This window comes from Rhamphochromis longiceps, linkage group LG18 (genome assembly GCF_057381845.1).
Source record: "Rhamphochromis longiceps isolate RC_006_pf linkage group LG18, R_longiceps_female_GT1.1, whole genome shotgun sequence".
Taxonomy (NCBI): domain Eukaryota; kingdom Metazoa; phylum Chordata; class Actinopteri; order Cichliformes; family Cichlidae; genus Rhamphochromis; species Rhamphochromis longiceps.
Genome location: NC_140574.1, coordinates 23,529,527 through 23,556,123, shown reverse-complemented (window position 1 = coordinate 23,556,123; position 26,597 = coordinate 23,529,527). Strand labels below are relative to the sequence as shown.

General features: G+C 41.1%; 1 protein-coding gene across 1 annotated transcript in view; it reads right to left on the bottom strand.

The window, feature by feature from the left end:
- dnah9l (dynein, axonemal, heavy polypeptide 9 like) overlaps positions 1 to 25,512 on the bottom strand; it is a 38,731-nt gene extending 13,219 nt beyond the window's left edge. The window contains exons 1-66 of the mRNA XM_085390437.1: positions 25,468 to 25,512; positions 25,191 to 25,349; positions 24,622 to 24,744; positions 24,234 to 24,356; positions 23,757 to 23,981; positions 23,427 to 23,645; positions 22,966 to 23,133; positions 22,713 to 22,838; positions 22,513 to 22,620; positions 22,289 to 22,420; positions 22,047 to 22,207; positions 21,448 to 21,604; positions 21,184 to 21,329; positions 20,950 to 21,066; positions 20,722 to 20,860; positions 19,867 to 19,959; positions 19,536 to 19,730; positions 18,654 to 18,731; positions 18,374 to 18,506; positions 17,918 to 18,045; positions 17,605 to 17,753; positions 17,346 to 17,496; positions 17,103 to 17,234; positions 16,843 to 17,016; positions 16,523 to 16,727; positions 15,969 to 16,134; positions 15,717 to 15,819; positions 14,619 to 14,756; positions 14,410 to 14,511; positions 13,945 to 14,106; positions 13,707 to 13,790; positions 13,248 to 13,357; positions 12,979 to 13,141; positions 12,739 to 12,862; positions 12,349 to 12,491; positions 12,094 to 12,255; positions 11,799 to 11,858; positions 11,530 to 11,703; positions 11,304 to 11,450; positions 10,962 to 11,075; positions 10,658 to 10,801; positions 9,769 to 9,951; positions 9,414 to 9,515; positions 9,160 to 9,294; positions 7,891 to 8,064; positions 7,623 to 7,755; positions 7,401 to 7,503; positions 7,147 to 7,269; positions 6,112 to 6,316; positions 5,587 to 5,751; positions 5,344 to 5,484; positions 5,030 to 5,200; positions 4,837 to 4,959; positions 4,552 to 4,745; positions 4,272 to 4,420; positions 3,978 to 4,105; positions 3,711 to 3,848; positions 3,436 to 3,525; positions 3,157 to 3,348; positions 2,878 to 2,997; positions 2,461 to 2,520; positions 2,115 to 2,297; positions 1,674 to 1,856; positions 1,232 to 1,347; positions 886 to 998; positions 654 to 794 (exon numbers count right to left, since the gene is read on the bottom strand). Of these exons, the coding sequence (XP_085246563.1) occupies positions 654 to 794; positions 886 to 998; positions 1,232 to 1,347; positions 1,674 to 1,856; positions 2,115 to 2,297; positions 2,461 to 2,520; positions 2,878 to 2,997; positions 3,157 to 3,348; positions 3,436 to 3,525; positions 3,711 to 3,848; positions 3,978 to 4,105; positions 4,272 to 4,420; positions 4,552 to 4,745; positions 4,837 to 4,959; positions 5,030 to 5,200; positions 5,344 to 5,484; positions 5,587 to 5,751; positions 6,112 to 6,316; positions 7,147 to 7,269; positions 7,401 to 7,503; positions 7,623 to 7,755; positions 7,891 to 8,064; positions 9,160 to 9,294; positions 9,414 to 9,515; positions 9,769 to 9,951; positions 10,658 to 10,801; positions 10,962 to 11,075; positions 11,304 to 11,450; positions 11,530 to 11,703; positions 11,799 to 11,858; positions 12,094 to 12,255; positions 12,349 to 12,491; positions 12,739 to 12,862; positions 12,979 to 13,141; positions 13,248 to 13,357; positions 13,707 to 13,790; positions 13,945 to 14,106; positions 14,410 to 14,511; positions 14,619 to 14,756; positions 15,717 to 15,819; positions 15,969 to 16,134; positions 16,523 to 16,727; positions 16,843 to 17,016; positions 17,103 to 17,234; positions 17,346 to 17,496; positions 17,605 to 17,753; positions 17,918 to 18,045; positions 18,374 to 18,506; positions 18,654 to 18,731; positions 19,536 to 19,730; positions 19,867 to 19,959; positions 20,722 to 20,860; positions 20,950 to 21,066; positions 21,184 to 21,329; positions 21,448 to 21,604; positions 22,047 to 22,207; positions 22,289 to 22,420; positions 22,513 to 22,620; positions 22,713 to 22,838; positions 22,966 to 23,133; positions 23,427 to 23,645; positions 23,757 to 23,981; positions 24,234 to 24,356; positions 24,622 to 24,744; positions 25,191 to 25,349; positions 25,468 to 25,497 (9,232 nt within the window). The 5' untranslated portion in view covers positions 25,498 to 25,512. The remainder of the gene's footprint in view (positions 1 to 653; positions 795 to 885; positions 999 to 1,231; positions 1,348 to 1,673; positions 1,857 to 2,114; positions 2,298 to 2,460; positions 2,521 to 2,877; positions 2,998 to 3,156; positions 3,349 to 3,435; positions 3,526 to 3,710; positions 3,849 to 3,977; positions 4,106 to 4,271; positions 4,421 to 4,551; positions 4,746 to 4,836; positions 4,960 to 5,029; positions 5,201 to 5,343; positions 5,485 to 5,586; positions 5,752 to 6,111; positions 6,317 to 7,146; positions 7,270 to 7,400; positions 7,504 to 7,622; positions 7,756 to 7,890; positions 8,065 to 9,159; positions 9,295 to 9,413; positions 9,516 to 9,768; positions 9,952 to 10,657; positions 10,802 to 10,961; positions 11,076 to 11,303; positions 11,451 to 11,529; positions 11,704 to 11,798; positions 11,859 to 12,093; positions 12,256 to 12,348; positions 12,492 to 12,738; positions 12,863 to 12,978; positions 13,142 to 13,247; positions 13,358 to 13,706; positions 13,791 to 13,944; positions 14,107 to 14,409; positions 14,512 to 14,618; positions 14,757 to 15,716; positions 15,820 to 15,968; positions 16,135 to 16,522; positions 16,728 to 16,842; positions 17,017 to 17,102; positions 17,235 to 17,345; positions 17,497 to 17,604; positions 17,754 to 17,917; positions 18,046 to 18,373; positions 18,507 to 18,653; positions 18,732 to 19,535; positions 19,731 to 19,866; positions 19,960 to 20,721; positions 20,861 to 20,949; positions 21,067 to 21,183; positions 21,330 to 21,447; positions 21,605 to 22,046; positions 22,208 to 22,288; positions 22,421 to 22,512; positions 22,621 to 22,712; positions 22,839 to 22,965; positions 23,134 to 23,426; positions 23,646 to 23,756; positions 23,982 to 24,233; positions 24,357 to 24,621; positions 24,745 to 25,190; positions 25,350 to 25,467) is intronic.
- Between the last annotated feature and the right edge of the window lie 1,085 nt (positions 25,513 to 26,597).

The following is a 26,597-nucleotide window of genomic DNA, read 5'->3' as shown; positions in this document are numbered from 1 at the left end:
GAGCTAAAATTTCAGTAGTGTGTGTGAGAGCGTTTCAGTTGTGTGTGTGAGAGCATTTCAGTAGTGTGTGTGAGAGCGTTTCAGTTGTGTGTGTGAGAGCGTTTCAGTAGTGTGTGTGAGAGCTAAAATTTCAGTAGTGTGTGTGAGAGCGTTTCAGTAGTGTGTGTGAGAGCGTTTCAGTAGTGTGTGTGAGAGCTAAAATTTCAGTAGTGTGTGTGAGAGCGTTTCAGTAGTGTGTGTGAGAGCGTTTCAGTGGTGTGTGTGAGAGCATTTCAGTAGTGTGTGTGAGAGCGTTTCAGTAGTGTGTGTGAGAGCTAAAATTTCAGTAGTGTGTGTGAGAGCGTTTCAGTAGTGTGTGTGAGAGCTAAAATTTCAGTAGTGTGTGAGAGCGTTTCAGTAATAATGTCCCTTACGGCACCTCATAGGTTTACGCTAAACTTAATGAAATTCCCTCAAGCTACTTTGAGATATTGTGACAACAGGACAGACAGACAACTGGAAAACTGTCCCCAGTGCAAAGGTACATATACACAGTTAAATGTATGATTTTATTTGAACTAAAACACAGACAAGGAGAATTATGCACAAAGAAGTGGCCTGTGGTTCTGCAAGCTGCACCACAATAAGCAGAAAATAAGTGGCAGTGTTTCTACCTTCCATATAAAGTCCATACACATATGCACCCTCCCTGGCCGGTTGGTTGAACTCTTCTTTAAACTTCTTGGTCACATCCACTGTCAGATTCACTTTATCAAGAGGCCACTCATTCTTACGTGCCAGAGACTGCATCACAGCTGGAATGCAAGGACACGATGAAATAACTAAGAATTGGTTAGAAGTCAATGTATTAGTACAAATTTTCTATATGCTGTAAATGAATTTTACCAGTGAGAAAGGACTGTGGGTTGAACAGCCCAGACAGCCAGACAACACTGGGCAGAGACAGGTCCTGAGTCCAGCTGTCAAGTTCTTTGCAACGCTGCATCACGTCGTTATACCTGACATCAAATGAAAGGAAATAGACCGAGACAGCTGTTTGGATGATGTCAGTCATGTGGAAACTATATAGGGCACTGTAACTCAACTCTTCACTATATGAAATGTATAACAGTACAATACCTTGGCTTATTTGATTCCCTTGCACATTATGCAAAATTGCATCAGCTGAAATTAAATGCAGAGTCTTATATAAGATTTGGGAAATCCATCCCCTGGAGAAAGAAAAACACACCATATTGCCAGGCTGTAAGTTGAGGGGTAGGCAAGCTTGGTCCAGCTATCTGGGACGTTGTCAAAGAACAAGGCTGCCTGTAGCTTCTCCATCTCAGAGGACATGGCCAGTTCACCCTTTGAGAGAGCAACAGTATAACCGCACAGATCAGAATTTATGCATGTAGTAATTTAACATCAGTGAGACATTAACACGTGACCTCTAAAGCAGCAGTGTAAATACTGTCAGAAACTCAGCTGAACACATTTTTGCATAAAGAGCAAAAGCTTCTCTGATTTCTCCTGATGCAGGCTTCTTTTCATCCTTACATCATTTGTTTGACACACACTCTGCTGTGATGACAGTCTGTGCTGTGATGGCTTCTGTGTTTATATATTATCCAGACTAGTTTTCTACTTCTACTGTAAATACCCATTCAAACACACAAAGGTGTCAAGCATACCTTGAGTCCAAGGTCAAGCTCCTTCAGCGAGCGGCGTATCTCATAAATGAGTGTGTTCATGCGCTCACATTCCTGGAAGCACACCAGGATGTATGGCGATCGTTCAGCTGTCTTGGAAGTGATGTCGGTCATGTTGTACACCTCTGGCAGCTTTTCCAGAACTTCATCTAAAATTGATTTCACCTGGATGTGTGTAGAGCAAGTATATAGTCAGTCCAAGATGTTGGATTTACTGGTTTGCTCATTTCTATCTTGGTTCTCCTAGAATTAGAGAAGCGGGCTAACTGTGTTCCTACTGTGAATAATTTAAACATTAGAGGAGTGAATGTATCTGTTTCTGTACTTTTTATCTGTTTTATGACTTCACTGGTCACTGGTTTTGATCTATAATTGTCTTTTTATACCTTCCAAGAAAAAAAAAACCCTGTACATCTACTGTACCTTCTCTTCTAGTGTTTGTGAGGCTCCCTCTCCAATCACAACATCAGGGGACTGCAGCTCCAGCAGAGTGTGAAAAAGGTTATCTGATGTCACTGTCAGGAACTCAATTTCTGCATTGGGATGCAACCCATAGTGCACTGGGCTCTCATGGGGCAGCATCTCATCTATGAAATCATGGTAGCCCTGGAGATGCAGAGTAACATTTTCATTTAATGAGCTGTACAGTCAGAATTATTTAGTATGAAAACTGGCCTTTAATATTCATTTACATGACAATATTTTTTCAGGGTTTAAGGTACAATAGTGTAAAGTAAACTTTAATAAAAAACTACTGGATTTAATTTACCTGATAATCCAGGTTGGAGGGAATGACAAATCCCGGTGCCAATGCAAGCTTCCGGTCAAACTAGGAGACACAAAACAGAGAGAAGTATTGTTAGCTGTGGGACTCACATACTGTACAAAACATAAAATTATTCCAAACCCAGACGGCAAAATTCCCTCGGTCTGGTGCAACTGGTTGCCAGGAACTCATGCCAGTATTTTTTTTAGCTTTTATGGACAGTCTATAGTAAAAAAGTAGTCAATCTGCTCTAACTGGAGCTGATTTTCAACCCAAAATGGCCCAAGTCTGCACAAGAAGAGCAGTTACATTTGGCTACCATATAATGCCTGCGGAGAAGCCTGTTCTTTTTCTGCAGAACACAGCCAGGTTTGCTGGCACACTACGTCCATGTTTTCTTTTACTGTCACACACACAAACCTGATTGGGCTGCATGTATTCTTCCAGATAAGTTCTGCAGAGGCGTCTGTCCCAGTCATCAGTGATGTGTCCTCCATACATGATTTCCCCAAACAAATACCTCAGGTCCTCCCATGGCACCTGTGTCATCATAATTATAAAAATCACTGCCAAGGCAATCACAACCCTAATTCGCCTGTGGCACCGTCACTCGCAGCACCACTGACAACCTCATACATCAGTGTTTCGGTCATCCAGTTATACACCATGCTTCCTATCCACAACAACAACAAAACCCACCTGTGCATTAGCCTCCAGGTAATTGTAAAGGACATTAACTGATATAGTCAGATCTCCAGTGCTGAATGGATACTTTCTGTTCCAACCCTGGGGCCCAAACTTCCTCCTCTCCGCCACACAGGCGTGAAAGTAACAGAGAGAAAACAGGATGGTCTTAAACTCCTGCTCACGGCTGCACTGATCCAGGATGTCCTGGAGAGAGGGCAAAGCAATAAGTGAATTGATAAATAAATCAAAACAAATGCACAAAGAACACAAGGAAAGAAAAAAAAAAATCACCTGGTCAAAGTTATCCAGAGCAGCATGTAGATTAGCATGCATGCCTGTAGGAGGTTCATTGGTGATCTTTATAGCATTTTCCAGAATTCCCTGAGTAAAAAAATAAAAAAATAAAAATTTCATGTCACTATTAAAGTGTTCAACTGTAATTCAATGAATGCAATGCTGGTATAGGTTAAGACAGCTGGGAGAATAAATTCCTTATGTAGATGTTACATTAAAGTGTTAAAGTGAGACAAAGTGTGACTTTTCTTGCATGCTTGCTGAATCTTTACCTGTGGGATAATGTGTTCTTGGGCCGTAGATGCCGGCTCAGCGCTCATAAACACTCTGTAGTCCGGATGGCTGTCTTCACAGCAGCGCTCCAGGAGCTTCTCAAGCGCACCCAGCCAGCGAGCAACCAGATGGATGTTCTGCAGGGAAATGGAAACACATAATCAAAGCTCAATAACTGTAGCATACTCCACAGGCACTGTCATGCTGATTTCTTTTTCAGATTCTCCCCATTCTAACATAAGAAAATGTGTTTCTTTTAACTGGACCTGCAATATAACCCAGTGACCCTCCTTAGCGGCCTTTTCCATGGCGAGTTCAGCCACAGTTTCCTGTCCTTGACCCAGGGAGACATTGTGAAGCTTCCCAAGGTCAATAGTGAAACCCAGCTTCCTTCCTGGGAAAACAAAGGACTGATTTTTTATGTGCTAACCTTAACACTCTTTTAGGTTGTCACTGAATTGTAAAGAAATGGCTGGACACTTAAATTATTAATAAATCAACACATTACAGTGTGCGATCAGGCAGTTGTGTTTGGATGCATGCAGCTTTCTGAACAGTACCCAGCGATTCGACATCTTTAAGTGGGTCCACTCCTGGGGAGAGGATGAAGAAAATAGGGGAGGAAGGACCACTTTCTCTAAAGGACTTTGCAAATTCAGTCTTTCGTCCCTCTGTATACTTCACACCGAGCTTCTCTTCAACAAAGTTCCTAGAGTCGGGTTATATTGACATAAACGAATGAACAAACACTGCTTTTAATAGTCCTTATATGGAAATACACTTAAAAAATAGAAAAGACAAAAACACAGTTAAACAAGCAGGAAAACAAATCCTCATCACCTTAGAGCATAGGTCATTCGGTCAGGCCTCAGGGCTCTCATCATGATCAGTTTCTGCAGCGAGCTTTTTCCCTTCCACTCCTGAGGAAACTTCTCCTTCTCAGGACACTCTGACTCCACCAGCTTCTTCCAGCGCTTGGGTGAACCTTCAATATCCCGATCCAGACCACGAAACTCATCAGTGAAACTCATAACCTGGACCGATACAAGAGAGAGAGCAGTTTTTGATTTGCATTGCAATTCAAATGCCAACAAAAATAAATGCTGCGTGTATGTGCCTGTGAACCTTGATGGCGCTCCAGGCCGAGTTGGAAAGAAAGTCAAGGGGGCTGATGTAGCTGTGGTCAATGTTAAAACGCAGCAAGAAGTCCAACTCTCTCACAACTATCTCCTTACTCATCAGGAGCAACTGAAATAGGGAGAACACAGTCAGGGACAAACACAGTCTTTGTCTAACCCTTCCACAAACACACACACACCTGGAAGGCCAGCTGTGCCGTAAAGGTGAGCTTGTCTCTCTCAAATAGTCCCCTGCTGATGTAGTTGAAGGTGGAGTATGTAACACAGTCTATGAGAGTGTTTACTCTGCTGTTTACGTCGTCACAGGCTTCTGCTAGCTCCACTGCTTTGTGGAAAACAACGTTAAAGGCCTGAGAACAAAAGGACAAATCAATTCGTAGGATGTATTTGTTTGCTGCATAATTTCACATAAATTTGGATATTTTACATCTTATGTTAAATTCAGTTGTTGGTTCCTAGGTTGTGGTCAGGTCCTATATTTGCTTCTGGTTACCTTGAGGCTGAACTGGTACATGGGGTTGATCTTGTTAAGATCATTCATGATAAAGTAGAGCAGAGAAGCTCTGACAGCAACAGGGCGATAGTGCTCTCTGGCCTCGTTTATCTTTACTTCGTTAACTTTTGCTTCCAGAACCTGCGAATGAGAGATGACAGAAAAAAGAAAAAATATGAAAGGGAGTAAAAAGTAGGTTAACCATTCATTTTACTGCAACAACGCAGACATGTAACCTGATACCTTCATCTCAATCTCAGCAGCAGTGTGCTTTGTCGTCTCAAGCTTCTCCACCAGCACATTGTCACCAAGGAAGTTACTCTCTGCAGCAGACAGCCGGGTTAGCAGCTCGTCCTCCAGAAGCTTCAGCTCAATCTTAAACATGTTCTGCTGCTTTGTCAGTTCACTCTGTAGGAAGACGATGCAAATATATAAAAAGAAGCATAAATGGAACCAGAATGATGAAAACCAAAACCTGCAACAGAGATGAAATAATGCCAGCTGGCCTCATTAAACGATGAACTCCAACATGCACTGGGACAGCTAAATACCAAACAGCAAATCGAGTTCAGGTAACCCGGGTCTTGTACACAAGAGAGGAAGGCATTAAGTGGGAGATTGCATGCTGCCCCCATGTGAAGCAAAAGGCAGTGGTTGGCGAGAGGAAGGCCTTAACGTTTCTTAAACTCTTAGACTGCCGGACCCGGACAGGCAGTACAAAAAGGACAGACTGATCAACAGAGAACTCCATCAACTGTTCCACTCTACCTTAAGCTGCTCAAGGTCTGGCCTCTCTTGATTCACCACCTGGGCCAGGAGCTGGTCCTCCAATCCATCTCTGGTCACTGTGAAATTAATGAGGGTGGTCTGGGCTTGAATCTCTGGCTTATAGTGAGGACTAGCCAGCTTAGTGTGGAGAATCAGTCTGAAGGCTGGGTGGAAGAAACACTCTTTGTCTCCAACCTTTATACAACTGTAGCAGCGTAGTAGCAAGGAAGAAGAAGAGAGTAGAGCATGATAAAATGAATGAACCCAGTGTAATATGAATGATCTTCGATACATGGAAAAGTGGCATTGATGAGCAAGTTGTGGATAAGTGATAAGATCCTTACTTCCTTATACCCCACCCCTACCCCTTTCCCTCCTTTCTACCTTACCCACTTTTCCCCATACCTCCTTAGACCCCCCCACCCACCCTTCCAATTATCCTCTCTCTTTACCCACTCTCTACCATCCCACCCCCACCAGCCTCCTAACCATTTTCTCCTTCTGAATTTACCCACTTCTTCTTCCTTCTGATCCATAACCCTTATACCACCTTGTCTGCTTTCAACGTGTAAACATGTATTGAAAGGTTCACAAAACCCTACAGACAGGACTGAACATAGATCAATATATTTCTGATGAAACACATCAGCTCTGTTCATGTGTTCATTTTTTAATAAATATGTGAAAATTGATTGAATTCTCCTGGAGTCTTACAGTTTCTTTTCTAGGTCACGTTTAATCTATAACAACATCTTTTTTTTGTACTTTACTGGCAGATTTTGTTTTTACGGGGCTTTTGTTTTTCTGTGTCCTTATCTGCTACTATCTGCCCTGATGGCTAGGTGAGTACTTAACCAAGTAATGCAGTAATTCTTCAAGGAAAAAGCTTTCCCTTAAATTGGGCTTCATTCACTAATATCTGTGTGGAAATGTTGTTACCCTGAACCCAAAATAACTGCATCTACAAATTTAGTCCAGTTCTTAAAGCATCTGCAGAAAGGAGAAAAACTCGATCACAGCAATTCTGTGTGTTACCTGCCCTTCTTGATTGTGTGTCGACCCAGAAGTGGGTCAATAACGGGGTCAATGGTCTCCTCGAGGTTCTCGATGAGGACAGTGTCCCCTGCCACTACAGCCTGTTCAATAACATCTACATATCTGGAACAACATTTAAGATTAATTTATAAAAACTGTAGAAATTGTAGCACTGTTATTATTTCTGAATTGCTACTAAACAAATTTACACATCCTCGAGGCCTCAAGCAAGCATCAACAAAGGAAACGCTCACCCTCTCTGCCCCAGACTGACAACCTTGAGGCTGTTACCATAGCGACTCTTAATCCATTTGATGCCCTGCAGCTGAGGGTCGATAAGGAGAGGCCAGCGCTCACCTGCAACAATAAACTCCTTATTTATACACAGAGATGTGCTAAGAAGAAAACCTAGTACCGTAGCGTTTGTAATGTTTGTTATAAAAAGCCAGTTACACTAAGTGAAAAACTCCACTCACAGTTAGTAAGTATGGTGGCATTCTGGGTAGACATTTTGTCTCCTGGTAAGCCTTCATTGTTCCACTGGGCAACCATTGCATCATCAGTCAACATCAACACTGGATCTAAGCCCTCCGTCATGGGAATGGACATCTGATAGAAACAGTGGTGTGTGTTCATAGAGAAATAAGACACAATCTGTTGTGGAACGGCAAAGATACTGGAGGGAATAACTGCATTTGCAGAAGAAAACTAAAAGAAATATCTCAGTGTTTTAAGATTTTAAACCTTCTGGCTGTGTAGGAACGGCATCCAGAGGTTGTCCAGCAGCTCTTTCCTGTACTTCTTTGAGAAGGATCCGGCATAAGAGATGAAGGCTGCGGTTAGAAGGACGTCCCCACAAAGTGTTTCCTCCTGCTCATGGTACTGAGCCACTGAGTGAGCCCAGCGCACGTTCTCACTCTGAAAAACACACACAGACACAGCTGCTCTGTGTAACACTCAGACAGCTTTTTAAAATGGTCTTGAGCAATAGTAACCCAAGATTTCTGAAGGTCTTTCATATTTTTTCTTTGGATATTGGCTGCTTTTGAATCCTTAGGTTTATTGTTACTAGCAGCCTACAAAAACACATAATTTGTTTTTATCTCTTCAGTTAAATCTACCAAAAATGCAAAGATAACACAGTTTGACAGGAATAAAATAGTATTAGAGCTATTAGCCCCAAAAACTGGCAGCAGCATGGTGTGTAGTGTGTCCCTAAAAAAATTGAGGGAAACCTGGCAAGTGGAGGGCAAAAGAAGTGGCAGGCATTAAAAAACAATCTAAAGCACATGAACAGTATCTGAACAGTGTCCTCAAGAAATAAGAAAAAATTTAACAAAGACACAAAACACAGAAACAATGACACAGGATCCGAGAGATGCATCTAGCCCTTAAATGAACTGTTCCTTGAAGCGTATTCAGAAATAGTCTCAGTGGAGGGGTCGCTGAGACTAAGAGGTTCCCCTTATTAAAGAGGGGAAACTGGGGGAAAAGACTGAAAAGACAAATACACAAGAACTGGACTGAAAATCAGTGACAACAGGTCTGATGGAGTCATGAATACAAATGTCACATTTGTGGTTCAAATGATTACTTAATTCCTCAGCGTGACAAGAATCCTCAATGCACTTCATATGCAGTAAAAGCATAAATGGATAGAAAAACGCACAATTAACACTATCAGAGCCTGGACATCAACATTATTGAAGCAGTGTGGGATCATCTGGACACAACAGAACAATAGTCAGCCAACATCCAAAGAAGAGCTTTCAATGTCCTTCAAGCTGCCTGGAGAGCTTTTCCTGAAGACTACTGGAGCTTCTTGAGAGAGTTTAGGCTGTGTTGCACAATAAAGGTAGTCATAGCAGGCAAAGTCTGTTTTTGCCTATACTGTATTTCCATGTAGGTCAGAACATTTTTAAGTAAATCACTGAATCCATTTCCCTTTTCCCCCAGCAGAATATAAAGAAATGAGAGGTGGCTTAAGTCTTTTGCACAGCATTGTATACTTACCTCTAGTCCTTTGACCAGCCGATTAGCTAGCTCTATTGTCTTGTTTGTGCGGTTGACCTCTTCCTGAAAGCGAAGTTTCTCTGATGTTGCCTTCTCAAAAGCTATTTTCAGAGTTTCCAGACTGCTATCCAGCTCCTGAGAAAGGAGAAAAAGGAACAGATGAAAATATTATGAATGCTGGCATTTGCAAATAACTAATTAATTTTGTTGTCAAGCACCAAATAATCCAATCTGTCCAATTTAAACAGACGTACAGCTAGTTTTTTCCGCAGGGCGTCTAGCTTCTCAGCAGCCTCAGCCAAATCAGCGTTAGCCTGAGTCAGACACATTCTCTTCATCTCTACCTCGCAGAGCACCTGGAAACAAGAACATCCTTACAGCTGAAACTAAAGTACAGTATAACCTTTGTTATAAGGAACATCCTATAATAAAGAAATAAGAGAAGAGATGAACTTACAAAAATCTATCCAAGGCAGCACAAGTTTTGGGGAAAAAGGCAAAAAAACAAATCAAACAACAAACTCAAAGTGTTTTACACAGAAAAAAATATAGCAAATGGATTAGCTTGGATGACACTAAATATATGTGGCAGATGGTTTAGATGTGTACCTCGTGGAAGCGGATGATGTTGATCACCCATGCACAAAGGCCCGCAGCAGCAGAGGATTTCTGTTTTACAAAGTCAGGGTTGAACTCTGGGTCACTGAGGTACTCATCTCTCACACACCTCACCGTGGCCTCAGGGATGTTCTCTTTGTCAAAGTTTACCAGAGCCTGCAGGAAGTCATCCACCTGCACAAGCATTTGTGTGCAAACGGGTGCGCGTTAGATCAAAGGGTTTCAAATTAACAAAATATTTTTCAACATATTTGAATTCTAAATCCTGAGTCAAAAAGTAGAATTAACTAAAAAAAACCATATCTGATCTACAGAGTGTGAACATTGATTTAGTTGTTACTTTTTTCAACCAGCATAGTTCCTCACAGGTTAAACCTCTCTTTAAAAAAAAGAGTTTTTGAGGCAAGGCGGTATCAACAACACAGGAGATATTAACAATATGAAAGAACCTATATTACAAAAATTAAATATGAATGGGTTCATCAAAGTATAAAGTATATCAGATTGAAAAGTGCCAACAGTCACACAACAAAATAACTGCAGTCGCAATCAATATTAAATTAGAGTTGTGCAAGGATGAAGACTAAAAGAGAAGGTCGTGTTTTAAATGTTAAATATTTTTTTATCTCAGATGATTAGAGAGATTTTTTTTTGGTTCTGTATTCGTTTTTTGGTTTTCATTCATCCATTTATTTTTCTAATAGTGTATGCAGTTCGGGTTTGCAGGGGGACTGGAGCCTATCCTAACTTTCATATGAAAGGTTACATACTGTACACGGACAGGTCGCCAGATCTACCATAACATTAACCTAAAATGGATTTACTTTGGCGGTCTCAAGCCATTAAATGAAGGAAAACTAAAACCTAAAAATCGTATCACCTTGCTCATGACCACCTTGGAAGCTTTCCAGCTGCGATCTTTGGGGATTCGGCCTTGAGGAGCCAGTAGCACTAGAACAGCTGCTGAGACGTTGGTGACGATGGCTGGAGGGTTGGGAAACGTCCTCAGCTCTGTCAGGTTTAACTAGATCAAACAGATGCACACGAATGCACAAACGCCCACATTTTTAATCAGGGGCCTGAGCTCAGGACAACTTTATTAGATTTCTTTTATGCTTGCAATGGACTCATAAAATAAATCGAATGAAATGAAGTAAAACTTTATGTGTGTGCAAGTGTTTTACTCTGTTGAGTGTATTGAGAGCTGTGTTGGCTGCCTGTAGGGCAGGTTCAGCCTTCGCCAAGTCCTCTTCAGTCTCCTGTTGCTGTTTGGTCACTTTAGCTTGGATTGCTGCCACCTGAATCACAAAAATACAACACGCGTGTGTGTGTATGCTGTGAATGGATTGCTGAAAGTTTGGCTTGTTTCAGACCTATGTTATTACTTCTCTGCCCTCTCTTCTCTAATGGCCCTCTCATTGACAAAGTGGTTTAAAATGAACCTCAAAATGTGCAGTAATTCTGAAAATACATGGCGTTAAGTCTGTCATTTTGCTGCTCGAGAGGCCCTAGAATCACACTCTTACCCTCTGCTCCTCAGCATCAGCTACAGCTCTCTCTTGGTTGAGCTTGTCTGTCTGTTGTCCTATTTTAGCAATGAGGGCTTCGATATCTGTGTTTCTCTGCCACAGCTCTACCTCCTGCACTGCTAACTTGGCTTTGAGGTCCTCCACCTAAAGAAAAAATAAGTAAGAACAAGAAACACAAACTTTTGTATACACTGGTGCAATGTGGTGTTTTTTCCCCCCTGACCTGTGACGCGGTAGTCAGCAGTTTTTGAAGTCCATTCTCTAATCTTTCCATCTTCTGAGTCAGCTCTGTGCGTTTCTTTCTCAACAGGTTGTCGTACAACTTCATAAACTCTAGGAAACTCTTTGGCGTGGTATAGTTGAAGTGCTTCTCATTCTGCTGGTATTTGACACTCACCTGTGAGGTGAATTCACAACAAGGAAACCAAGAAATCGTATCAAAGAAGACATCAAGAGAGGTCATCGCTCGCAGTGCTGTGCAGCAGCTCTTACCTCATTGACACTCGTGTGAGCGTAGGAGATGAACTCACTGATAGATGCTCTCACATTTGGCTGCACAGTATGAACACACACATTGACTCACTTCACTGAGAGAGTAAGAAGAACCTTCTTATTTGATTAATTCACATAAAAGTAGCTATAGACATGTGTCTACGTTAATAGTTATTTTAGTTCCTATTTATGCTTATTAGGTATCTACTATTTGAAACACTTGCATAATCAGCATCAGAGTTAGTACTTTTAAAAGCAGCTTTAGATTGTATCACAGAATTTAAACAAGAAGCACCTCCAGTCCAGGTATTTTCTCTATGAAAGTAGAGCTGACGGACTGCAGAGCAAGCTGAGGCCAAGAGTGGAACCAGTTTATGGCTGTGCAGTTTACTAGGGCTGGAAACTTCCGTGCACGTGTCCTTAACGTGAATCCAACTGGAGAGAAACATAAGACGACCTGGAGGGCAGAAAGGGTGACAAAAGGAGAAGGTGAGATGACTATCAACACTAATCATTACATCATGGTTTCTACATGGTTTGCATTATAGACCTTGAGCTGTCTTCGTATCCTTTCGATGAAAAAGCTCCAGCAGTTGTCTCTGGTATCTATGAGTCCTAATCCCCTCAGCTCCATACGGATTGATGAAACAATCATATCTGCTTCTTCATCACTAAAAAGGTCAGGAATATCCCCTACAAATGCAAAGAATGCGAGCTCACTGTGTATTTGTTCTTTCTTATATAGTCACTCTTACTTGGAGCAGGTCTATGTGACCAAATGAGCCTTCTTTGCTATCTATTCAAATGCACAACTCTATGCTCTCAAAGCCACTGACACCATCCAAAAATAGTTTTTGCAGAAATGACATTCATTTCTTAGATCTGACAGCTATTAAAGCAGAAATCTCAGTTATCTCAGTTCCGGTCTGTGTATCCAAACCTGAGGCCAGCATGTCGTTGATCAGCACCAGGAAGCGCTCATCTGGAATCTGGGCATCTGTGTGAAGAAACACTGTCCCAATATTCTTCACCCCCACCTTTATATACAATGCAGCTATGTCACTCTGCAGACAAGGGTTGCAGCAAACACAAAGCAGGGAAAAAAAAAACATCCCAAATCATTCAAAACAGATGTGTTATGATATACAACCGTGTTTTGCATGTGGAAGTGCATATTTACTTTGAGGTCATTGATTCCATAACCTTTACGCAGCGTGATCTGGAAAACCTCCAGCATGCTGAGGAAAGCAGCCAGTCGACACAGGCTCTGCTTCCCACTCCCACCAACTCCAACCAGCAGGGCATTACCATAGGGGGCCTCCAGTATACGACTGATGCGACACCTGGGTACAAACACAGAACTGATGGTGTGTTTCTTGCCTGTGGTTTACATTTGCTTTGTAAATTCTTCTTTGTGCATGTTAGTTTGTGTCTGTGTGTGTCTCTTACACATGCTGGATCGCTTCTTCAAACAGTACCAAGTCCATGACAGCGTGCAACTCATTATAGTGCTCTAGAGCATCAGCCAATGTCTTCTGGAGCTTCTCCCAGTCTGAAGCCTGACAAGAAAGGAGAAATAAAACAAATAAACTTGTCTCTCTTGAGGAAAGCCAGCACTAACCCGTGTCTACGTGGTAAATTCCATATACAATGAAACTAAGTTGCCACACACATATCAAAGACAGGCAATCTTTTTGCTAGCGACAATACAGTTATCCTCATTTCTGGTTTCTGTCAGAGCAGATACGACACATCTGGAGGCCACTAAATAAGTATGCTACAGTACAGATTCAAGTAATAAACAATTAAACTCCCATAACGTATTTGACTACACTCTTAATTCTTATTTTAATCTCCATAAAGAACTTGGAGTGCAGACTAGCTTGTGTGTGTGTGAATGTGTCAGACCTGGTGATAGCGAGGCTCTCCCACTCCCTGGGCAAAGTGGCAGTACACCAAAGGCTGGTGGATAAAGATGGACTCATCTATTCCCTGGAGAGTTTGGCAGGACAAACAAACAAGAAAATACTGAACATGCCATAGCTGGCTTTAATACTAAATACCAAAAGCATCACTTCTGCAATACCTCTTACATTTTGAAAGATTTTTAAGATTAAGGTTGCAATTTGAATCGCCCATGTCTTACTTCAAAATATCTCTTTCCAGTGTCCAACAGGATTTTATCAAAGAGTTCTACATCTTTTTCTTCCATCAGTTTGTCTGAGTAGACCCTGGAGCTCTCATGCAGCCACAGGTGGACCAGGTCCATGGGGTAACGGATGCTTTCTGGCAAGGCAAACAGGATGCCCTATACAGAAATCGTATTAATAAACACATAACTATTCCACGAGAGAACTTTTGACACCAGAATTTTCAGTTTTTCAGGATTAACATTCCTACAAAAGTCAAATCTAAAGCAAGTTGCCACCAATGACAGTTTTGCAAATGGATTCATATGACGTTTTCGTATTTGCTGCCACGAGTGAAAAAAAGGAGTCAACAGCATCCTTTTAAGCAGTTCAAGGAAAAGATCTTCAACAGAAGTAAGTATTATTTCAGTTATATTTTTATGTTTTTATTTTTTTCTGGATGACTGAGCAAAGTGTGTTACCTGAAATATGTTGGAAAGGTCTCGCAGATTGAAGATATAGTGGAAGCGTATGGCTGTAGGAAGAAAGTTCTGGCTAATTTTCTGGTGCAGGCAGATAGCTGCCTGTTTGAGGAGAATCAAAAGATAGTGACACAGAAACAGATAAATGTTGTCTCAAGTCAAGTTTTAATAGAAATGAATGCTGCACTGGCAGTGTAAGTGTACAGTACCTGAATGAGAGTTCCAACTGAGCGAGAGACCCCGTAGCTAAACCCTCCCTGAAGAAAGTGAGCTGACAAGATGCTGGAGAAGATGGTAGCTAATGCATCAGCACCGGGGAAATGCACTGCAAACACTGAGAAATGCCTCTGAAATGGAGGCAGTAAAGATTTTACCAACAGTAATCTGTGGCTGGACCCACTTAAACTGAGAAAGTGTCATGGTCCTGGGCCATGTGGGCCCAGTATTCTTAGTTTTCATGTATTTTTGTATTTTGTTCTTTATTTAGGCCATGCTTCCTGGGTTGATCTGTTACGTTGTTCCTTATGTGTTTTCCCTTCGTGACTCTCACCCCCTGTGTGCCCCTCTGTGTATTTATGAGCCCTCGTCTCTCTTTGTTTTATTCTATGTTTTCCCCAGCCCGTTATGTCTGCGTTCTCCCCGTGCTCTCTCCCCTCCTGTTTGAACCTCTGTGTACTTCCTGTTTTACTTTGCCCATCTCCCATCAGTGTTACGTTCACTCCTGCCGTGTCTTGTTATGATTATCAGTGTCACCTGTGTTCCCCGTGTGCATCCACTTCCCCTGATCATCCCTCATGTGTATTTAGTCTCTGTGTTTCATACAGTCTGTGTCGCGTCGTCTGTGTTACCACCTCTGTGTTCCGTATTCCAAGCCATAGCTTTTCCTTAGTTTATTTCCAGTTTAGGTTTTCGTTTGAACGGTTACTCTTATGCTGCCTTCACTCTGTTCTGTTCCTTTTCATCAGCCATAATAAACGGCTCGCTTTTGTTTAAATCCACTCCTGCATCCTCGCCTGTGTTCGCACCTGGGTCCACCACACACGTTTCCGCACGGTCTGCCTCCGCAGACCCTGACAGAAAGCTGCATTCTGAACTACCTTTAAATTTTTCTTATTAGCCAAAAAAAGGTTTCTGCCTGTCTTTGGCTGTTTTTCTTTGAAACAAATTTTTCTAAATAAGTATTCAATGAAATTATGTACAAAGCCATAGTGATCGAGTATAGTTTCAGTAGATAGGAGAATTTTGATAATAACATTTATGAACAAATACAATTTACGCATAAAGAACTTGCAAATGTGTGGCAGTACCTGCAGTCTGGGGTTGATAGAGAAGCTTCCAGCTGTTGGGTTCATACAGGTGATATACTGGCAGTTATGGATTTCTTTCAAAACCAGCCGCTGTCTGTCATACCTACAGTACAAAGACCTGTTGGTTAAAATTCACACTAAGCACTAAACTCTGTGTAACAGTTGTGTACAGGGTATATATGTGTATTTGCACACTTTGGCAGTATGAAAGCAGTATAAATATGCGAGTCCATCACGTGCGTCTTATCCTACCAGTGGCTGTAATCAAGGTGCTGGCGGATGAGGGTGTGTGGCTGGACAGTCCCATAAACATCCACCTCAGGCATGTTGAGGTCATCTATGAAGTAGATAAGTCTCTTGGCGGTGGGAGGGCCAAATTTACGACCAGCTTTCTTCTCTAGAGGTTTCTCCAAGATGCCTGGAGTACATTTAATACACAAGTTTAGGAAAATGACAAAGTGACAACAGTCTTCACAGAAACTCACTGACTGAAAATCTGAACTGAAATTTGAAGGAAAAAAGAATTGAAGATACAGGGAAACTCAGAATTTTTTTTTTATGAAGCCTGTGCCATTCAATCAGTATGAATAGGCAAACACAATTAGATACAGTACTACCACAATAACATAATGCATAGACAGGAAGCACACATATCTCATTAGAAGCCTTTTTTCAGATTATTAGATTTGTCTTATTATATTTCCCTAATTATTAGATTATTATATGTATTATACAATTTGTTAAATTAATAAAAAATACACATGTGAAAAAATCTGTTTGTGTATGCTCATTTCAGAGACTCTTACGCTGCAGCATGGCAGATGTAGTGTAGTAGTTGAAGGGAACTTTTGCTACTATGTAATCCTCCTTCAGCTTAGCGACTTTATCAGACACCAGAATAGTTTTTCCCACTCCTGCATTGCCCACTAACATGATAGGTTTGCCTCTCTGAAGCAGAAGGTCCATGAAGTAGGTGAGACAGATGGTCTCTGGAGTGTGGACAAGCACCGTCTGAAACAGACAGTGGATGAGCGTGCTGAGAGATCTAAATCAACATGTTATAATTATACAGGACACTCTGGCCTGCTGTAGATAACCACACGCATTCATTAGTCTAATAACATACCTGTAACGGAATATCAGGCTCCAGCTCAAATGGCACCATCTTCTCACTCCACGGAGTAAACTTTTTAGTCTCAGGGTCAATGAAATAGTCAAAGACTGTCCCTTGTGAGGGAAACTTTACGGCTCTCATCTCTTTGGACCACCAGCGGCTAAATTCAGCACGGTAGTCATTGAGCTATAAAGGTAAAAACACTGTCATTATATGGTATAATAATGTGAATTATCTGATACGATTAGAAGGAACAGTTAGTCACTGCACACATGATCTTGAAAGAGAGCGCCTCCAAAAGCCCAGACGCAGGCAAAGACAAAGTAGATCTCATAGAGTTCTCTGGGAGAATCGGCTGGAGTGTTGTCCTCAATCAGCAAGCAGTCCAACAACGAGCACAATGTCTGATTGAGCAAAACACAGAAATGCTGCATGTGACTGAACAATAACAACAGAAAAATATAATATTATGGCTCTGCAGGCTGCATTTGATATCCATAAAACCCTACATGTACCTGCACCATGCTGTTTTCTGGAATGGGTGTGATGGTTTTCAGGTTGCAGCGAACTTGTTCCAGACAGTATGGCACGTACTTATCAAACAAAATAGTGAGGTTGGCTCGCTCTGACTGGGCTTGCCGTGTGTCGATCCAACTTGTCACATAACTGAAAACACAGTAAAGGCAGCTCTGCTAACCAAGATAACCTTAAGAAAATCAAAGAAACAGAAGACTGTGATTTTATGCGTGCATTTAAGCATTGTGTGTGTCTTACGAGCTCCAACCCAAGTCCTGTGGGTTGACATAGAGTATTCCTGCCCTTGACACTGTAGCTGGAGTAGCAGCCTTCAGATGAGAGATCTCAAAGAGAAGACGCATGGACGAGGACAAGCCGATCCTCTCGTTACTGGCAAGTGTCAGAACCTGGATGTGGAGGGAAAAGTAGAAGGAGTGGAGCTCAAGCACTGGTTCAAAAATATAAAGTATGCACTAACTTAATGACTGGCATTGGCAGAAATTGATTACTTATTTGGAGACATATTCAAACTCCTGGATGAAAGACAAAAAAACATGTGATGATCTTTTACCTTGTTGTCATCCATAACTGTGTTGAGTGACTCAATCCACATAGGGTCAATATCCCCATCCAGAACAATCCATTTGGGTCCATCATGGCCCACCGAGGCCAGCTCTCTCATGGTAGAGGAGAACAGACCTGTAAAAGGAAACAGTGACATATGGTAAATCCATTTTTACATACTAAACCATCACTGCAGCAAAAAAGGTATTGAATGCAAAATTGTGAAATGAACTGGTAATGAAAATATTGCACACGAAACCTATTTAAACAGGAGTGGGCTGTGAAATAGAAAAAGTGCATTAACTTTCTAATTATTTCTGAGAGGAGGCTTTGGAATAAATTATGGTCTTGGCACCAAAATAAATCAGACTTGACAGCGACCCAAATTCTGGAGGAAAAACTGGTTCTCTTGATCATCATTTATTGCACATTAAATCCTTTGTATAATCCTCCTGCTTCTCACCATCCTTCCACTCTCTGGTAGCAGGGTGCAGGTATCCAAACAGCTCATCTGTGGTAACAGCTTTAGGGTTAATATCATTCCATAAGGGCTTCATCTTCATGTTTGCATAAGTCCTATGAAGGGTCTTCAAGATCTGATAAGTAAACAAGATCATTTATATAAGTAGTTTTAGTTAATATGTTTGGGCATATTTTGGGTATAAGAAGTTGGATCACACAGATATTAAAAAAAACCCAAAAACACATAAACAGTTTTAAAAATGTTCATTAGTTAAGTTAACCTGACTTTTTCCAGTACCCGGGCCACCAACTACAAATACAGAATGTCTAACAGCCAGCAGCTCCTCCAGCTGGGTCACCTGCAAACATGGAATCACATTAATAGTGGGATTTCTGAAAAAAAAAATACTCTAAAATACTGCAAGTTCAATCAGAGAGCTGTCTCACCTTACAATAAAAAAATACAACCAAAATGATTAACAATTAGTTTATGTTACAAACCACAAAGCTTTATATATTGTTCCTCTATTGACCTGTGGGAATTATGCATTTCCCCCAAGTTAAAATTAGCTCAGAACTTTATGAATGTGTTTGTAAAGTGATCTGGCATGTTGATTTCAGATCATCCTTAACTATCATTGCTCATATGCCACTGAAAAAGAAGCAGTTTAACACTTAATTTAATACTTCTATTAGATTTTACAGATTTTTGTCTATTAAATCACTAATTGAATGAACACAATAGGAGGCAACTGATTAGTGTTTATATATTGGAAGCTTTATGAACTGTGTGTCTGTATTTCCTTATTCCCTGCAAAAAACGGAAATACTGCAGGGAAAAATGGAACGAGGAGCAGCCACAGTGAACTGTCAGATGAAGAGCTGCAGGTGACAGACTCCACACCTCCAGCTTCGGGGTAACAGATCCCTTCACTGTGCTCTGTCTGCAGACTCAGGCCATGCACGGTATGAAAACCACATCACGGTTGCTCACAGAATGATGGAAAAAAGGAAAATAATCCTTTGACATTTTTATCATAACAACTGTTTTTCTTTTTCCCACAATTCTGAGAAATCTAAAATTAACGTTTGTTCACCGTTACCACCACTAACGAAAGGTGTTGCCAAATAAACTATACTATATAATAAAAACACAGATGAACCTTAAGTATGAAATTTTCCTCTGGTTGCAGACGCAGCTCACTGACTGACTGGCGAACAGCATTTTCTAGCTTTGGGTCTCTCTTCCTGGGCACATCCAGCTGTGGAAAGAGGTCACTGATCAACCCAAGGAAGATGGGAACATCACTCGTCACGATCTTAGGAAGGTTGAAGTCTCTAAGAGCCCGCATCAACACCTGGTGAGACAATATTGGACGCACAGTTTTGATGAGGCAATTTCTGACAACCTCAAATTTCTGGAAACAACCATGAGAGCTGAAACACTTCAGTGTAAAGAACAGCCCTCATTAGTGATCGCGAAGAGATACACACCTGTTCTTCAGGTCTGCTACGCTCCTCTCTCTTCAGAGATCCAGCCACAACCAGCACTGATTTGATAGCCCGCAAACCCCAATCATAATGATCCTGACAAAATAAGCATTTAAGTGTTTGTTGATGTTATAATAGAAGGACACAAACAGCCAGTTTCAGCTGAGAGCTAGTACTCTACACAGTATAAGCAAAAATAGTTGATATTTTTATTATTTACTATATTCACTACATCACACACAGAGGAACTGGAATATAAATAGGAAGATTATGGTGACTAATCTTCACACCTAAACACAAAACCATAATCTGATGAATAGCACCACCACTACTTTGCATTTTAACCCTTGTGTGGTGTTCGTATTTTTGTTACTCAGCCAGTGTTCATGGGTCTGGTGGACCCGCTAGAGTTTTGGCTTTCCAAATTAACACTATCAAACAATTTTATGTTAAATTACTCAACAGATGTTTACTTCATCCCAATTACAAGACATATGAACAGCAAACATGGTTAATTTTTTCCCTTTACCTTTGTTAGATCACATTTATGAATTAATGTGCTTCTCGTTTTTCTTTTATATAAAATGTTATAAATAAATCAGTTATAATCAAGTGGCGTGAGTGGAAAGACACAACACATTTACACGTGAAAAAATAATTAATTGTTTAATTTTTCTTTTGAAAAAAACTGAACACGGGTCTCACAGACCCGAACACCATACAAGGGTTAATAAAAGCTGGACCACACTTCTGATGCGTATAAGAACATTGACAGCGAAATTAAATTCCTCTTCTTCCCTCCGCTCATCAGAAAACCCCCTGAAGAAATAGTCAGACAAATTGTTTGTATGTACGCACTTGTTTGGATAGCAGCTCTTTACAAAGAGTGTAGAGACTGATGAATTTGCGTGCCAGTAGCCGTGCATCTATGAATCCTTCGGCCACCAACATGATCTCACAGATCAGTTCAAAATCTGGGATCACCATCGCACAGGGCCTGAGCATTTAGAAAATTAACCAATAAATAATCATATAATAGCTGCTATTCATTGCACGCTAAAGTCTCCTCTTTGTCTCATATCAGACCTGAATAGAGCCTTGAGGTTCTCTGGGAGCTCTGCTCTTCCAGCATAACCTGGGTTCAAAGTGATGAAGATTCCTACTGTTGGCTTCAGCTCAATCTCCTCCCCCAGAAAATGAAACCTACATACACAGCAACAAATGCATGCTGCTAAATGGATGCTTAGAAAATATATAGAATGGATTAGTAGACAAATGTATAGATGCTACAACATACATGTCATTATTTCCTCATAATACCTCTGTTTTTTGTTGCGTACAGCATCCTGTATAGTCTTGACTTGCACAGCTACCACAGACAGAACGTCCACCGAGATCCGGTTGAATTCATCAAAGCAACCCCACACTCCTGTCTGAGCCAGGCCCTTATAGATGTTACCTATAGACTGGAGGATGAGATGCTATGGCTGAATGGTGGAATAAATATCAATAACAACATAAAAAAAAAAGAATAAATGTGACATTAACGGGCACTAGAAGAAACATCTGTGCAGTCCAGGTTACCTTGTAGTCCATCTGTTCAGAGCAGTTGAACACATATACCATGATACCCAGGGAGCGTCCAAGGTCCTTAGTAGTCTCTGTTTTGCCAGTGCCAGCTGGGCCTGATGGAGCACCACTCATAGTCAGATGGAGGGACTGGGTCAGGGTTATGTAACACCTGTCATGGTACGGTTGAGATTTAAATCACAGGAGAAAGAAAGTAATAGATAATTTCGATTCAATGAAGTTGTGCATTTGAAAATAATGTAGATTTAAAGCAACAATGTAATGTATTTGAGTATAGTGGATATTGTGAATAGAAAAAGCAAATATGCAAGATTTTAGTATTTGTGCTTTATTCTAAAATAACAACTATCTCAATCTTTGCACTTACATTTTGCATGGGTGCCTACTATCACGTTCTGCACAGCTTGACTGTAGCATTAAGATGTTTAGTGCTAAAGTAAAGCGGCCTTGTTTTTAGTTGCAAAGCAAGTCTAGTAATTATGCGTGCCCTTACTGTAAGTCTCTCCCTTTAGAATACAAATCATTACTAATGTATGCATTCTGTATACTTTTGCAAAGGGTTGGCTTACGGGAGAACATGTATGTGCACATACCTGTCAGTGAGTGGAGTGATAACCAGTCTGTTTGTATTCCCCAGGTATTCATAGCTAAACTGGAACTGAGCGTCACAGATATTAATGTAACAGTGTCTCATTTCTTCATCCCAGCGATGCCGTAACTGGGACAGCCACGCAAATGCCTGTCCTGATGTCACCTTAGAGACATACAACAGCATCAGGATGGTCTGCTAACTAATGCAAAACTCATTTGAAATAATATCTAATAGTCGCAGTACCTTTTGAGTAATGAGATTGGCGACCACATCTCGAGCATGGACATCAATAGTGCAGACAGTCATAATTTTCTGTCTGTCTCCAGGGGTTAAATCGCCAAGCAGCATGTGGATTAGCAAGTTGAGCTGTGTGATCTAGAAAACCAGAATTCAGCAGACATCACTGACAAATACAATGATGCTACGATCACTTACCAGCCTAATAAAATCTTACATTATGGAAGTACCTGTTTCTTGTTGTAGTCCTTGAGAGCTGTCTCAAATCCTTCCTCCACCCTCTCAAAAGCAATGCCCACATCTGTCGCCCACCACACCTGACTACCAGTCAACCCCACCTGTTGATGGAAGGGAAACAGAGGTGTACAGCAGATAGCTTGCATGTTTATAAAGTTAAAATTGTAAATCTACAGACTTTGCATGAACAGACCTGGGCTGGGTAGTCAAACAGCCACTGGTCTCGGGGTTTGTCCTCATAGGCAGCTACAGCTTCCTGTATCTCCTTTCGAACTGTACAGCGCATGGTGGTTTCTAAAGCACTTAACCAACACTCTGCCTGATTAAAAAAAATAAAAGTGTTTGAAAAAAACTCTAAAATGAATTGCATGCAATATCATATTTTTCAAATAAAACGGTGCTGATGTACTTCCACAAACAGAAACCGCATTTTGTTTTCACAGTACCTGTCCTTCGCAGACACAGGGCTCAGAGAACGAAACATATTCTCCCTCTCGACTGTACATCCCTATCGCAACTGCCTCCCCCTCCTCCCCCCGTCCTTCGGCCCGGTCTGAGTCCTTGAAGCGAAGATCTGCTATATTGTCAAACAGCTTCAGCAAGTGTCGGGTCACCTGGAAAAAAATATATATGTGTATTCAAAAGACACACAGACTATTTTTGAGTTTGGTTTTATAGGCTATGATGTTAACAAAGCTCTGACGTTAACAGACCCTGATCTCTGATAACAAATCAAAAAGAAAAAAAGATTTCTTTTGCCTTTCATTATTGTGTTTTTCCCTTTTCCCTTTTTCCACTCCATAACACTGAAATATAGTTGGTATATAAAGTACAGATAACCACAACGTGCTAACAATCTCTTTATAGATTCTTTCTAGAAAAACATGATTAAAATGTAATCTATCACCTGTCTGGGCTGTGTTCCCTTAGACACAATCTCCAGTAGATCGGAGGCAGAGACAAAATAAAATCTGGGGAATGTCAGTCTCTTGGTCTCCAGGTACTCAGCAAGGGCCTTCTCACACAGAGACAGCCTCTGCTGTAAGGTCTCAAGGCTCTCCAGGAAGCCAGGCTTGTTGGTCACATCTACTACATTACTGTTCTGGACCACCTCAGTCATTAAACTCTGATTAAAACAAACAAACAAATCAAAGGAAATAAAGGGAGAAATGCAAAAAGACATGCTAAAAATATGTAGCCAAGCATGGCACTATATGTAGGCAGAGGTATGATTTACCTGAAAGTCAGTGTGTATTCCCTGAAAGCGTTCAGCATCATTGGCCAGCTGGCAGCGGATGTCATGGCTGTTGGTGAAGATGCTGTTAAGATGGGCCCAGGTCCTCTGGACAGACATCCAAGATGAGATGACAAGGTCTGCCACCATCAGCTTCCTCTGCCATCCACTTACTTCTGCCTGGAAATACTCTATGTACTTACTCATCAGGATATTCTGCAGCTGCACCTGAAAAGAAATGAAGCAGTAACTTTAAATGGCAATTTGTACAAAGAAGCCCTGATGAGCTGCTCTTGAAATTGCATGAACATTTTTTAAATTCCCCATTGCCTATGCATTTATATAACTAGTCTTTGAGGAGTCAGTAATAAACCCGAGCCGTTCATACTAAAACTATATTATGGATCGCTGGGGTGTTAATATTGCAATTTGAAAGAATAAAGCAAACTGCATATCACATTCTGCAGCAGGCAGGCACACCTGGTTGTCCTCCAGCGTCTCTATCAGATTCTCATCTGCTTTGAGCAGAGGGGTTCCTGTGCTGGCATGAGTCTCATAGGACAGCGACATAATGCTCCATGTCTGGGTTATCTCTGCCAAAACCTAAAAAACCCAAAGACAGATACTTCACAAAGACGCCTGTCATTTAAAGACAACCAAAAAACAAGCTAACGCGTTCGTTAACATTGGCTCATTCCTATTTGTGTGTCATTATTTGTGAGTTCAGCTTTCTGAATCTGCTCATAAATATCTGTTCTAAGAATATGATGAAAGTCTAGTGAGTGCTTAAGTAATTAAATATTCCATCCATCAATAATCCACTACTACAAGATATATCACACAGTAACTGGTTGGTCTGGTGTCTTACCTTCTCAATGGCCATTTCTTTCACGGCCTTGTCTACTATGTTTTTAACCTCATCCTCCACACGATGAAGTTGCAATTCCAGCAGGTCCCCCAAGGTGGTGCCCTCACCCATCACAAACCTAACCTGAAGATTTAAAAACAAAAGCAGACTATGGGTGTGATCAAATTTCAGATAACTGGGTTCATCAAATCCAGAGAAGTGTCTGCAGAACAATGAGAGCACACTGCATGAAAACTACAGCCAAACGAATGGATTAACCCCCACAGAGTGGCAAGTATAATATACCATGAGTAAAACTGATGAAAAGTTACTGAACAAGAAGAGCACTTGGGGCAGTCCTCTGCCAAGACCAAAGCGCTAACAAATTTAAAGAAAAAAACTGTATGAGGACCAAAATTTAATGGGCTGTTCTCATACACATTCTCCACTCCGCCACCAAGTTTAATGAAATTTGGACTTGTAACTTTTGGATAATCTCATTGACACACAGACAAACAAACAAAATGAAAAATGGCACAGCAGATGGTATGAGAGACTGTGTAGCAGCAGCAGCAGCACAGATACCCTACCCCAGTGGTGTTCATAAGCTGTTGCCAGTGTCTCTCCCTGACAGCTGAGTTTTGCAGCTCGTTGACAGCTCTCAGAGAGGTCAATAGGTTTTTCACTGTTGATTCCAGACCCATATAGACATCCCACACACGCACCTCCTTATCCAGCATTTTCATCTCCTTCAACAGACAACAGACATACTCACAGTTATTGAAAAGGTACTCTTGTTTCAAACATGAAACAGTTAAACTGAATCAAAGTTCAAGTATCTATCCAGAGAAGAGTGCTGTACTGTACTTTAGCAAACCGCCGGAGTTCCATGTCCATCTGCTCAACGTTGATCTCTTTCCATGGAGTCTTTGTCCAATCCTCTATACTGGTCTAGGATTTGCAGGAGATTAAGTGCATCATTTGATTATTTTGCATGCAGTGACTCACTATGGAGACCCTGCCTTGTATTAAAAAAAATAGCATATTTGTATTTACAGCCCCAATTCCAAAAAGGCAGGATGGTGTGTAAAATGTAAATAAAGTGTTTAGAAATTATGCAACACTTTCAGAATAATGTTCCTCAACTTGAAATAATGTTTATTACACGGAAATCCCTTTCTGTGAGTGTAGTTCACTGTGCCATCTACCAACACAGGTTAAAGCTCTGTCATGCAAAGAAGAGGCCACATGTGAGCATGATCCAGAAATGCTGCTGTGATCTATTTTGAGTTTTGTTTTGCGATTCATTCTTTTTGAATTAAAAGATTTTCAGGGTTTTAGTTCTGTATTAGTCCTGACTTCAGTATTTCCTAGTGCCTATGAGTTGTCATTATTTATATTTCTACTTCGTGGTTCTTGATTACGTGAGTACCCTTTTCTGTGCCTGGTCTGCCCTAGTCTCATCTACATGTCGTGTCATCAGTATCTCAGTGTTTTCAACGCTTTCTGTCTCCCTGGTCATGTCTCTCTGGTCTTCCTGGGTTCTACCTGGTTTCCCAATCTCCGTTCCAAGTTAATATGTCTTCCTTCCTATTCCTCATGTTTATGCTTTCCTCTGCCCATAATCTTCTGTTTTATCCTTTTGTCTCCCCAGTCAGTTATGTTTCCATGTATGTTTAGCACTGGTCCCTGCATCGAGCTCCTGTCTCTGTCTCAGTTTTGCTTCTTGTGTCTCTTTATTTAGATTCTGTTCAGCTGTGTTCACAGGTGTGTTCAATCTGCCTTAATTCCCTTCTGTCTATATACTCTCTGCATCTCTCTCTGTTCTTTGTCGTGTCTACCCTCATGGTGTGTGTAGTCTCTGTCAGTCTCTTTAGTTAGTTTGTTACAGCCCCATCACTGTCCACATTATTTAGCTTTTGATTTCTGTTTTTTTGCCAGCACAATAAAAGCTGTGATATTTAAGAAAGCTGTCCACTCTCTGCCTGCCACACACC